Genomic DNA, 14,088 nt, shown 5'->3' with positions numbered 1-14,088 from the left:
GCAGGATCCTGCAGATCTTATAATGTTGTTGCTACATACAGTCAAAAATGCCTGCTGTCTCAGCAGAGCTCAATATGCAAGTGTTCATCTTTAAAAAAAAAAAGATTCTTAACTGAAGTTGGCAGAAAAGACAAGATAAGTTTTAACTCGTTAGAAATCTCAAACTCCCTTATCTACAATCTTGAGTCGAGCAGTTAGTATGATTCAAAATCCAAGTTGCTCTGTGTTCACTGCTACCTCTCTAAAATTAAGATAATAGCACAGTTTGCAACACAGGCATTTTCCGATCAAGAACTTTGTCCTCTGCCATCCTACAGGCCATGATGTTTCTTTCACCTTTTCCAGTGCTGCTTCTGAAGAGAAAGCATTTATCATGCACTAGTTAAGAACTAAGCAACTATGGGAAAAACTAAGGTAAGCTGCAGCCTATCTAAAGCACACGTGCACATTCAACCACCATTCTGTAAAATATTTTTTTCTCCCATGAATTAGGATCTGGAAACAGGTTAAAAGTGGCCCTTTTTTGACCTTGAAACACAATGTTATGAGACGCACCAAATCTGAGAAGTCACAAAAAGCATGCAAACCTGTGGACTCCCCTGTGCTTAAAAACAAAAGTATTCTTTCTTAAGAAGGACACAGCGAGTACCGTACTTAAAAACAGGAAAGATCAAATGGTCGTAAACATTTGTAAAAATTTGTAAATTTGTTGAAAGAGGTTTTTTTTTTCCCAGCTCTAGAAAGTACGCTCATCTTACACAAAAGGACAAAGTTCTTTTTCTTATGAGATATTTAAGATACTTGAAAAGGCAAAAGAAGTCAGTCACTCAGTCGAAAGCACAGCAGATTCTAACTGCTGAGAGCCTTAATTTGATTTAATGCAGATGCAGAGCAAACAATGACATTAACTAGCAAGTAACTATTTTTCCTAGCTGCATAATAAGAAGTAAAGTAGACCTAATTTGTATCACTTAAATTAAAAAAAGGCAACGTTATGGACTAACACACTTTCCTTTTTGAATTACATAAGACATAAATACAGCTAACATACCAGAATTTGGATAAAGACAGACATCATTGATATCATATTCTGGCTCCATTGAAGTAAATATCTTCCCCTGTAATTGAAGGAAGATAATGCATTATAAAGAATTCCAAACAGTACAGTTAAATATAGTAAATCTAAAGATCATTACTAGCTATTATAGAAGCTAAGGATGATGGAGTAAAGATAGCACAGAGTTTGCAGAATAGTATAATGTTAGAAAAGTATCTGAACATAACATAGAAACTCAGTATTGCATTCTGTCTCTGATCAGACCTTTTAAGCGTAGCCCACAGGTTACTGAGGACACTGCAATGTACAGTGGCACTTCTTATTTCTTGGTTCATAATTCTGTGCTGAAAAGATACATCAGTTTCACTTCATTTTACTTAAAGCGAAAAGAGGATGAAGGCCACAAGTTCCTGGCACATTGCCTCATTTCATTCAAGTCTGAACGTGGTAATCTTAAACCTTCTCATTTTGCTAAGTGTATTATCCGAAATGATGGATTGGGAGTGGAATTTGATTGTGCAGTTTGGTACCTCCAGCCTGCCCACGTCTACTTAGAATGAAATATGGCTTGGCACTTTATTTGTAACGTACAAACTCAGTATTAAAGAGGTCTAAGCACAAGATAAAAATAATAAAAGCATCCACTGGTATGCAGTTCAGCACAGTAATGAAGTTATTTAAGAAAACGGTAAAAGCAGGAAACAAGATTTTCAAAAATTCAAAAAGAATTGGAACAGAGTCTGAAAAATCCAGACAAAATACAGGTGCTCTTGTAAGCCAAGACACAAGACAGCCAGTTGAAGAAGTGTGTCTAAGAACTGGGCCACAGAATACGAAGCATGAGAGTACATGCCTACACGGTTCTAAATGAGCGACAGGAACAGAGCAAATTTTCATCCTATTCCTCTTTTCTCTTTCCCTGCAGCAATCCCACCTACCTTTCTGGGCCCTTCCTTTCCCACCCAGTTATATGCTGGTACCCCACCCATCCCTGGTCTCTCCCCGATGATTAATAAGAGTCCTCCCCCACCCCAGTCTTAGCAGACAAAAGCCTCACGCTCCCCACCCCAAGGCACGTCTCAGCATGGGGCTATTCTGGTATCAAAGCCATATGCTCTCCACCCCGCAGTCTGCCTCTGCAGTTGGTTCCCAGCCAGAGATAGTCAGGAACCAACATCTGGGAGAGGTGGAGCCAGCTGGAACACACTCTAGGAAAGAGTCCAAAGCTATCTTTGCCTTCCAGCGCTAAGAAACCCTCCCTTTTCCCACTGCAGAGGCCACCTGACAAACCTTGCACTGTTAAATTGTCAGTGAGGAAAATCTCTATACCTAGGAAAAATGGAGAAGGGCCATTGCAGATGTTTTAAATAATAGACAATAAATTATTTGCCTTTTTAAGCAATAAAAACTAACTGAAGGGCTTAAAAAAATTGCTTGCAATCACAGAAAAAAAAAAAAAAGGGCTGTTGAAAGTTCATGAAGAAATACAATAGAAAAATGGCTGCCTGAAATAGTTAGAAAATAAGTGCCTCTAAACTACTGTAACTGCTCTTGATATGTTTCATTACGAAGCCAAAAAAATCATAGATACAGAACGGAGCAAGTTTTTTAGAAGGAATACAATGACTAAAGATAGCCTCTTTGACCAAATCAAGTTGCAGTACAATTGGAGCCAATCTACAGGATAATGTATTTTGTACAAGCTGCGTCGACAGAAAGACAAGAAAAAAAACTGCATAATGTAAGAAAAGAAAGTCTTACAGTAATTAGATTGCAACTTTGCCTATAGGTGCAAAAGACAGGGATAAAGATGCTGTCTCTTACAACATAATCCATTAATACACCATAATGCACACTGTTACTTGGATCTTGGCATAATATCTGCCTCAAAATCCCTGTAAGTTCCTGTAAAAGTAAGAAGCACTTGATTTTAATACTTCATAAACTAACTGATCTACATTTGAAGCTAGCTCTCCTTTGAGCAGAGAACTGGAATGACTAATTTTTCTCTGTAGTGGATGTTCACGGTCCACTTAGAGAAATACACACACCAAGGCAATGGCTGAGATTCCACTTTTTGTGTTCAAATCCTTCTACTGAAAAAAGCATCATCAGCAGACATACACAAACAGATTAAACAAACAAACAAAAAAACACCAAGACTGTACTTTTATACCTGACAGGCTATTGAATACCTTCCCAGATGCAGGGTTGCTTAGCCACACAAGGAAAAATGTTATGTAAATTACGACACATTAGAAACCCAACTTCCTACTTTATTACTCAAATTGCACAATAGATAAAAAGAAAAAAGAAAAAAAAAGGGAATGATACAAACGCAGCAACAGAAAAGCACTTACGGTATCTTTGTTCCACATCTTTATGATTCTAGAATCTGCAGAGATTATTAAATCCAACTGATGCTGAAACTGAATTGACTTAATAGGCAGGCCATACTGGTGATCTTTGACTATCAGTGGGTTACTAGACCGAAGGTCATACAATAAAACCTTGAGGAATAAAAGACAGATCAATTTTTCAATATTTTAAGGTTAAGAGGTAGTCAAACTAGGTCTTCATTAATGATTTAACTCGAGACTTTTTTGTTTGTTTTCCATAAATAAATCCTCTCAAGTTCTGAAAATGATTAAGTAAGCCCATTTTACTCTGACAATGTATTTTAACCACAAAATCTTTTAGTTTAATTGGAAAAATTAAATTTGCATTCAAGAGTTTACTATCTTTCTAAAGTCTTTTTTCATTTCTATTGAAATTAAAATTGAAAAAAATGAAATGTTTTCAAGGCACTCTCAGTAGTTTTAAATCATTAATACTGCACTTTCACATTCTTGTACTATTCATAGAATCAAAGAATCACCAAGGTTGGAAAAGACCCACAGGATCACCCAGTCCAACCATCCACCAATCACCAGTAGTTCTCAATTCTTACTCAGAAGGTTTAAATCTTCAGATTCCTTCCCAGAAACCTTCAGATTCAGTATCCCTTTCACTCAGAAAAACAACAGGGAGCGCAATTATTTTTTTAGAGAAGTGGTGAGCACAGGCTGTCTTACAGAAATATGCATTTTTTTATCTAAAAAATCTCCAATGGAATCTCTGAAAAAACCTTCAATTTCTCACATGTATGAATACTAATAATTTGAGGGAAAAACGTTACCAATTTGTTTAGCTCAGATTATAAATATATCTCCAGTAAAGGTTGTATGTCACATATAATAGCATTATTACAAGCACAATTCTTACATGTATGACTGTCTCCAAAAAGTAGTTTTCCTAACCCATTAAAGGATCACTAAAGGCAGACCAAAATTTCCTCACACTCTACTTGACAACTAGCATGGAAACAACGAATAAATGAATCAAAGTGATGCTTCATAGGATAGGACAAAAAAATTCCAACACATTATTTGAAAAGCAATAATTCTGCTTGTTTAGCTGCAATCAAAATAAGGTAAGAGCATATGTATTGCACTGAGACAGTACTGAGAGTCTCAAAAAGAGGTAACTTCCTCACAAAACTGATTCTTAAGTCTTAAGAAAACCACAAAGATTGAAATTTTATAGTATGCAGATCGGAAGTTGCGATGATATTAAGTCAACCCTTCAGTACTCTGAAGAACAGGATCGTTTAACAAATCAATTTGCAGCTTAAGAATGACTGTTACTGCTCCATACATGTCACTTACAGTCTTAGAAATACTTGTACTATTGTGTATTGCATTAAGTGCACTCAGTGTACAATAGACCTGGACTGACAACTGCAAGAGGATCTTCTAAGAAGTGTTATAGAAGGAGTTAAGACTACCTGCCCAGTAGATGTTCCAACAGCCATATTCAAAGCTCCATCAAATTTCAGCGCTGAAATAGATGGCAGACAATCCACCCTGCAAAGCACAATTCTTAAAGTTAGATGTTCTCTCTCTAAACAATGCAAAAAATGATGTTAAAAATAGCTAGAATAATAGTGTAAATTATTCAGACATACCACACATGAAGAGTTACTTGATAACTAAGGAAACCTTACACTAGAAATGAGATGGCAGTGGGCACTGTAAGGCCAAGTGGGAACTGTTTTTAGAAAAACTTTTCAAGACAAACAAACAAAAACCACCAGAAGAATGGCCTTCGCAAAGGGAGCCTTTACTCACTCTGTATCTGCTGTCACACTGCTTAAAGCACAATCCAGTAGCCCAACTCGATTTCGAGTTCTAGGATCCCAGCATTCCACTTTACCCTAAAGAGTTTAGAAAATATATTTTAAGTTTATGCAATAAATATAAGATACAGTGAAAGTCTTTAAATAAAATTATGAATTCTTTTTATCTGCGAGTAATAAATCAAATTTCCTACAACAAGAGTTGTACTAATAAAGGCATACAAACTCCACACATTTCATGTGTATTTAAAACAAATGTTCTCTGAATCCAAATGGTTAATACTAGATTTCCCAAGTGGGCACACAGGCCTGCTAATTTCAACTGATAGTTACATTCTCAAGCAAGATAACACTGTTTTCTCTCATCTGCAAAATCTCACATATCTCAGCAAGCAAGCTATTTCAGAAATTATACCTGCACACCACTCTAAGTCTTCCTGTTTAACAGATCTATACTTAATACAGCAAACAAGATCAAATTAATTACTTAAGTTCCTGTCATGATTCCTTCTTATCCTCACGCAAACTAATACAAAAGAGATACAAACACTGCTGCCCTTTTCATAGAAGGAATGCAAACATTTACCTCAGCTGTCCCTGTAGCAAATAAGTAGTGTACAGGATTGATGTCACAAACATTATTCTCTCTAAAACAGAAAAAAGAACAAGTTTAACGACTTCAGAATAATGTAACTAAAAAGGTTTCTGTAATCACATATACTGTTGTTCAGTCTGGAAAAGCAAAAGTGGTGAGTGGGGGGAGGGTGTATAAGTGGATGGCAAATTAATAGCAGCTTCCCATACTTAAGGGGAGCTTACCAAGAATTTGGAGCTATCAGAGAAAATCAGAGACAGTGCTGATATCTTGAGATGGGTGAGGTTCCAACTGGATGTAAGGATATTTTTATGCCTTGAGGGCACCTCATCTTTGGAACCAGTTGCCAAAAGAAGCTTTGGAATTTCTATCCTCAGTCTACAAAAACCCCTGGGAAAACTCATCTGAATTCAGGACTGGCCAAGCTTTGAGCATCAGACTGGGCTCAGGGTCTCTCCAACCTCAGTGATCCTACAGTCTTCTTCCCAAGCCCACCACTTACCACCAAGTCTTGCCATATTGCTCTGCTCCTCTGTATTCTTAACTCAGTTACATCAAAAGGTCTTCCTGATTACACCTTTGGAAGCTTACATCTCCAGCATATTCTGATGAACAGCCTGTCTACTCTTTCCTGCTCCAAGTACCCTAATTCTCAACTGCTCAAGCCAGAACCCTGCACTTCTCTAACAACTCTTCCAAAATAGAAATATTTCTCCTTAGACCCCTTATCTCGACTTCTTCTATTCTAAGAATGCTACCTATAATTCTATAATTCATCCAATTCCCCTGCCTTACAGGCTTTCCAAATCTTCAATTCTCATTTCTCTGATTCAGATTTTCACTCATGACTCAGCTCTGCTGCTCCAGGATTTTCCTTCCCTTCCCTCCCCAATGCTACTAGGTGTCTATAGTTGTGCCCACCTAAATACTGCTATGCTCCTTAAGCTATCCGACCCACTGAGCCCCACCTGTGGTTCACCAACCAGTGACTTTGATGAGAAGAAGCCTGTTCTTCTCCTCTGCCTCTCCCCACACAAAAGAAGCCCAGCTCCTGCTACTGCTATGGTTTTCAAAAGAATCAAACACATGCTGCTGATATTTAAAAAAAAAAAATCAATCAAACAAATGAAAAAACCCAGCACTCTTTGGGCTACTCCAAGAGTAGAAGGACAAAGACATGTCAGGGAAAGTACATACCCCGTGGGCAGGTTTCTATGTGATGGCTAAATTGAGTTGCAATGGCAAAGTTTGTATTTATTATATATGTAACATAAGTCTATATTAAGCAGTTGTAATTGAGTTTTCTTTGTGGATATTTTAAAGCATAAAAATTGTCATAAAGAATGACAGGACATAAAATTAAATAAAATGAGGTTCAAACTAGGCATACGTTACTTTTCAATTCTACTTCACTGTGTATTTGGGCAGTATTCAGATACAGTACTGATGGTGAGCATATTAGTAGTTTGGTTCCACCTGGTGGATGGAAGACAGACATCATACATTACAGTTACTTACGAAGCATCAGTTGGCAGGGAGTTCAGAAACCTTCCTTGTTCCAGATTTAGCCTGTATACTTCAGAACTACAAAGAAAAAACCACAATTACTTCTTTCCTATATACTGGAGAAAAGATAATTCTTTGAAAGGGTAGATAGCAGCAGGACAAGGGGAAATGGTTTGAAGTTGAGGGAGGGAAGATTCAGGTTGGATGTCAGGGGGAAGTTCTTTACAGAGAGAGTGGTGAGGTGCTGGAACAGGCTGCCCAGAGAGGTTGTGGCTGCCCCGTCCCTGGAGGTGTTCAAGGCCAGGTTGGATGGGGCCCTGGGCAGCCTGGTCTGGTATTAAATGGGAAGGCTGGTGGCCCTGCATGTGGAAGGGGAGTTAGAGCTTCATGATGCTTGAGGTCCCATCCAACCCTGGCCGTTTTGTGATTCTGTGATAATGTGTATGTTCATCAAACATCACAGAATAGCTTCATAGAATCCTTAGTGTTGAAAGGGACCACCCAAGGCCATCTAGTCCTACTCCCTTGCAACGAAGAGGGACACCACAGCTAGCTCAGGTTGTCAAGGGAGGGCCTTCTCCAGCTTCACCCTGAAAGTCTCCACAAAAAGCTATTTTATTTTCCTTACTATTCATCACTTTTAAAACACAGTACACTGAATTGCACTGCTGACAACAAATTTACAAGTGCCTCAATCAAAAAATAAAAGTCTTAATGCAGGAAACTGAATTAATTTTGGACTTTAGTTCTTGGAAAAAATTCCTGACAGAAGTAAAACAAAATAATCCATTCAAACACTACCTTGATCCAACAAAATACAGGTCACATGATGGGTAGTGATAAGAGAAGTCTCTACCAAATTTTGGTATTCTTGTCCTGTAGTAATGTCCGTGTTGTGAATGAAACTCCACATATCTGTCACACTGCAAGAAGACAATCTGAAAATAAAATAGATAGAACTGAAATACAGAAGATAGAACTTGCCTCAGAAAACAAGCAGTGATTTTTCCAGGCTTGCATCAGTCTATCACAGTCCACTTAAATACTTTCTACTAAAATGACAGAATTCATTCTTTATTCTCATTAGCCACAGCAATCTCTTCATTAAAGATAAAATGAATTGAAGGCACTAGAAAGCTAGATCGACATAGTAAATAACATAGCAAAACTCATATACATATAAATGAATTCTTCCCACTCCCATCACATTCATACAGTACCTTAAGCCTTGCCCAGATACTATGGGATGCATTAAGCATCACTCTGGCCCAAAATCACTCTATGATGAAGGTAAACAATGACATGGATAATTACAGGTCAATAACTCACTCTAACGCTCAACTCTCTTTAGACTAGAGAGGCACCAGTTTAGAATGTGTGTAGCTACACAACAGTAAATCACTGAGATTCTAAATCTCCCCCTATTGTACTATGCTGCTATCTACGTGAACAGTGAGCAGCTCAGGAAAGACAAAGTACAGTGGTTGTTTTGAAGTCATGTTTATTTACACTTTCTCCCTTTCCATGAGGTAAGTACAAAGCACTGACCTGGGTGACTACTTTATGCCTATTCAAGTCCTCTCTGTACTTCCCATTTTTCTAATTTCAGAAACTCCAGTGTTTCAACTTTTATTCAAGGGCTCACTCTCTTGAGATCCAGGATGAAAGTCAGGCATCACTTTTCACAAGTAATAATTACTATTTCATACAAGATTACAGATGCAGCTGCACAGCTGATGTTATACAATGATGTTTTTCATACACAGCCCAATCTGCCCTTTGTGTGCTTAACTTCTTTATGTTTTTAACAGGAGGTTTACAACAAGCAAAGCTTTTTACTTCATTGTTTCAAACAATAACAACATCAAGTATTTTGTGATTTTGCAGTGACAATATTGAAATTTCTGTGTCTTCATGTAGTTTAGAAGAAATCATGAGAACACAAAATTAAACCACATTTAACTGAAATTATGAGTATCACCTTGCTAGTTCACTATCAGTAAGCTATCAAGAAACTTTCTACCTGGAGTAAGGAAGATACAGTTTGCTGAGTTCTCTTTTACTACCTCCAAAAAGACTTTATTTTCTAGTAGTTGACAAAAACAACTAAAGACAAACAAAAGCAGATATTCTGCTAACAACTATGTTACCTCTAGTAATTTTATGTCTTAAGCTACTTGAAGACAATTATGTTCTCTTTTATTAGAAAAGGATACAACTCAACTAGAAATCATGCTTGTTTTTCCTACGTAACTCTGAAAACCACAAGCTTGGGGTAGCAAAAGCATAGCCACTGGTGTGTGGTAAAAAAAAGGCTGAGGAAACACTTGCCATTTTGGAAAAGGCTACAGTAGAAGACACACCACTCTCCCCTAAGTCTAAAACTTAGTCCACGTCTAAATCTTGAGAGAGTGCAGAAACATAACTGACTTCACAGCTACAGACATGAGCAAAAGTGAACAGTATGTTCTGTGGAAACACAAATGAGCCTCAAAATGATTCCTGACAAGGTTAGTGGGAGCAGACCAGGAAGGACATATTTTCATTTTTCTGCACAGTGCCCATGAAGCAATGTATCTAGAGCAGGGGCTCTCAATTCAAGAGGAATGTTGAGAACATCAACAAAGCCAAGCCAGATAAGGGACAGATGAAAAATCTGGATGAATCTGAGGTTGTTAGTGAGGCAAAGAGAACACTATGCAACAATCTAGAGGCAGCCTACAACTGAAACGCAGTTACAAAAATGACAGTCAAACTCACTGCAGTAGCAAAAATTTCAGGTTTGGGCAGGCTGGATAAGAAGGAAGAATTCTTTAGGAGGTGATCACAGAGCATTGGTCTTATTTCGTGCAGGAAATGAACCCTCGATGTCTCCTTGTAAGGAATATTTTTATGATTCTAATCATTTCAAGTGCAATTTCTCAAATACTGTTCCCTCTGTGTCATATTTAAAATATTATAACTTTCTAAAATCAGTTTTCTTTCTAACAACTTAGGATGTTTTTGGAAAATACAATTGAAGATAACGTTGTCAAGGTTCAGTTTGAAATGCAGTACCAATTCCAGTTCAAAACACACATAAGCCTTACTGTTTGCTTGACCAGTCAGAGATGGGTGAACAATGAGAATACACTCCTCAGCCTTGCAAATAATTGCTTGGTCTTTACAACCAGAAGAGGCTACCCTACTATATCAGTCACTTCCTTCTTCTATTGAGTTCCACATTCCTGGAAAACTTACAAGGGAAAACTTTGAAAAGCCTAGAGCCAGAAGGTGAGATAATGTGTCTGAAAGTATAAGACGAACCTGTATCAGTAATGCTAAAGTCTCTGAGGAAAAAAAAATACAATAAAAATTCAACTATTAACATGCTGTGTTCTAATGAAACCAGCAAAATTATGTGCTTAGATTTCCATATTTCATTTTAGACTGAATACTCTGATGAATCAGCAAAGTTTATAGGAACAGGTAATGTCTTTTATCACACCAAGTGCTGCAGCACAAGATTTTGAGCCTGTTTCTGAGGGCCCTCAACAGAATTAGGAGTAATAATTGTACTGAGCCTGAAAAAGGCACACAGTTATAATAACTCAACTGTTTCCTCCAGATACAGCAACTCATAAACAAAACATGTTCCTTCTCTCCACAATTTCTGCCTCATTGATACACTTAGTTGTCACTGCTGTAGCAAATCAGCCTAATTCAGCTGTAGGTACCCCATTTCTCAAAAAAGGTGCATGTTGGCTACTGTCAGCAATTATAACCAAATGTTACACTAGCAAGAACAACTAATTATGTTTTTCACGTTAGTTTGATCACAGGATAGCTGACTATTTGGAGCTTTCACAGAATCACAGAATCACAGAATCACCCGGGTTGGAAGGGACCCCAAGGATCATGTATTTCCAACCCCCCTGCCTAGCAGGGCCACCAAACATACACATTCAGATCAGGTTGCCCAGGACCCCGTCCAACCTGGCCTTAAACACGTCCAAGGACGGGGCATCCACAACCTCCCTGGGCAGCCCGTTCCAGGGCCTAACCACTCTCCTAGTAAAGAACTTCCCCCTAACATCTAACCTAAATCTTCCCTCCTTCAACTTAAAACCATTTCCCCTAGTCCTGCTGTTGTCAGCCCTTTTGAAGAGTTTACTCCCCTCCTGGGTGTAGGTTCCCTTCAGGTACTGATAGGCTGCAATGAGGTCACCCCGCAGCCTTCTCTTCTCCAGGCTGAACAAGCCCAACTCCCTCAGCCTGTCCTCATAGGGGAGGTGCTCCAGCCCCCTGATCATCTTAGTCGCCCTCCTCTGGACCCTTTCCAAAATCTCTATGTCTTTCTTGTACTGAGGGCTCCACACCTGGACACAGTACTCCAGATGGGGCCTCACAAGAGCCGAGTAGAGAGGGACAATCACCTCCCTGTCCCTGCTGGCCACCCCTCTCCTGATGGAGCCCAGGATCCCATTTGCATTAGAGCTTTTCTCTACAGCAGACAAAAGACTTTACAAGTGGTAAGGCAAATTACAGTACAAAGAGGCAAAGAAAACAATGCTTTAAAGGTACAAAAAAATATTTATCCTGTTTGTTTTTAAATAAAAAACTTTACTATATATGAAAATGTATTTTAATATACATATTACACAATTTTCTCATTTATACATTGAAAACATTAAACATACCTTTGAGTAATCATCTGATAAAATCTCAAATGTAACCACTAGAGGAGAGAACAAGAGAAGTTTAAGTTAACTAAGTAAGCAAATTTATTTGCAAACATTGGCACAAACCCTGAAAATAATATTTACTCTGATGCTAACCTTTAGCCATATAAGTATTCCCCACAGGTGTCAATGCATAACGCAGACATCGTGATAAAATCTTTAATTAGACAACATTATTTGCAAAATAATAAGTCACTTAAGAGAACCTTAGAAATTTATGAAGCATCTTATAATCTTTTTATCATTCTTGTATACTGGATATGCTCCTCAATGCAGTGCTCAAACGTGTATTTAGGAAGGTCTGATCAAATGCTTCTCAGTGAGTGGGTGGTCCACGGTGAACCATCAATGATGATAAGAATACCAGGGGATCTAATGTACTACACACACATCTTCAGACACAGCCTTTCTAAGGTTCAGCTTCCAGAGATTGAGCTTTGAGGGGCCCATAATCACAAACACAAAGGCTACTGATCAGTATGCTGAGGTGTTCAACAGAGACTCCAATTAGCTCTAAATAAGGCGAGTCCAGAACATCAGGGAGAAGCTGCTTCGCCTGAACTGTTTCCAATTAAATAAGGTAGGTTATTTAAGGTGACTCTATGATACAGTGCAAGTTAAACACATTTAAAAACCTTGCAACAAGAAGCCAGTTCAAAAAAATTAACTTTGAGCTCTAATTAACAGCAAGCATTTACCATTACAATGACTCATATTCTGTTTCAAAGTGGGTCTCTCATGGCACGCCTTTCTTTCCCCAGCCTTCCTGACTCTCCCTCCTCATACTACTTGGTAGCACTGTCTCTACACCATACAAGATTCCTTGCAGTACTAAGGAATCAAATAACAAAACACCACTAAGCTCTATTTTTCTTTTCCTGACCTAATTCAATAGCTTCATTCTTTTTTGCTTTTTTTTACACAGCATATCAAAAATAGACCAGTTCCATTTCTCACTAATGATTCAATCTTGCACTATTCTGTGCTTTCTGTGCTCAGCCCCTCAGTTTCATTCACCTGTCTTCTGCCATTAGTCTCCAAAGAACAAAACCGAAATAAACCCCCAACTCTATAGATCCCAAAACCTCCTCCCTCAGTCTAATTTCCAGCACATTCTCTCTTTCTCAGAGCCTGGATGGCTCCTTGCTCTCATCACCACAAAAGTTCTCCCTCCAAAATACTAGCAAACAATGTGAAATTGGGGCCTTTCCTATGTCTAAAAATAATAACAATAATAAAGAAATATACAAAACAAATCAAGGAGTTCTCTTTAACTGACTGGGCTGCAGTGAGAAAACAAAAGAACTCATTTCAGTAAGAACGGAGCAACCCCAGAGCACTCTTCTACCTTACTGCTTCAGAGTGGGAAGACAACAGAAGGGAGAATTGCCTGCTGTAGCTCTCTCTCTCTTTTTCTCTCTCTCTCCCCTTTCCCCTCTCTCCCTCTCACACACACAGCACTCCCCCCGTGAGAGCAGCAGCCTTCAGCCATGTCTCTCTCTGAGCTCCACACTTACTGGCTCAGAGCAGATCTTACTGTCTTCATACAGCTCCAAGAGAGGAAACAACTTTACAGAAAAAAGAAGGAAAAATACAGAGGTGAAGACTGGTGAATTTTATTCTAGATTCCCCTGTTCCCCCAACATATAATCTGTCTCCTTAGAACAGGGAGATAAATTTCTGTTTGAGTCCAACCTGAACTGTAGACAAAAGATTTCTCCTACTAACAGCCACAGCTTATACTAACCTTCAGAATCTAAGCACCTTTCAAACTTCTGGGATAACTGGTAAGTATCATAGCAGCGGATCCTCGGTTTGTAAGTTCCTGAAAGAAGAATTTGATTTTTAACAAAACAGTTGAACAAAAAGATAACACTAACACGTTTTTTTAAAAATACCATGTTTTATGTATACATTCTTTACTACTACATTTCTGTGAATGGAGAAAGAGGCTTCTTAGTAACAGAACTTAACAACACCTTCCAGCGAGCGTGAAAGACCAAGCCTCCCTGTGGCATTAAGGCTAACTGAA

General features: G+C 38.4%; 1 protein-coding gene across 2 annotated transcripts in view; it reads right to left on the bottom strand.

Annotated features, from left to right (window-relative positions):
• Window positions 1-14,088, bottom strand: part of NOL10 (nucleolar protein 10) — a 51,852-nt gene that overhangs the window by 35,626 nt on the left and 2,138 nt on the right. For both annotated transcript variants that reach the window (XR_007375441.1, XM_048937590.1), the window contains exons 4-12: window positions 13,804-13,881; window positions 12,015-12,052; window positions 8,137-8,273; window positions 7,348-7,413; window positions 5,821-5,881; window positions 5,227-5,312; window positions 4,884-4,962; window positions 3,418-3,567; window positions 1,052-1,118 (exon numbers count right to left, since the gene is read on the bottom strand). Coding sequence is in view for 1 of the 2 variants with exons in the window: in XM_048937590.1 (XP_048793547.1) it covers window positions 1,052-1,118; window positions 3,418-3,567; window positions 4,884-4,962; window positions 5,227-5,312; window positions 5,821-5,881; window positions 7,348-7,413; window positions 8,137-8,273; window positions 12,015-12,052; window positions 13,804-13,881 (762 nt within the window). In the remaining variant the exon portion in view is untranslated. The remainder of the gene's footprint in view (window positions 1-1,051; window positions 1,119-3,417; window positions 3,568-4,883; window positions 4,963-5,226; window positions 5,313-5,820; window positions 5,882-7,347; window positions 7,414-8,136; window positions 8,274-12,014; window positions 12,053-13,803; window positions 13,882-14,088) is intronic.

This window comes from Lagopus muta, chromosome 2 (assembly GCF_023343835.1).
Source record: "Lagopus muta isolate bLagMut1 chromosome 2, bLagMut1 primary, whole genome shotgun sequence".
Lineage (NCBI taxonomy): Eukaryota > Metazoa > Chordata > Aves > Galliformes > Phasianidae > Lagopus > Lagopus muta.
Note: the sequence above shows the minus strand (reverse complement) of the source record. Positions and strands in the feature narration are given on the sequence as shown.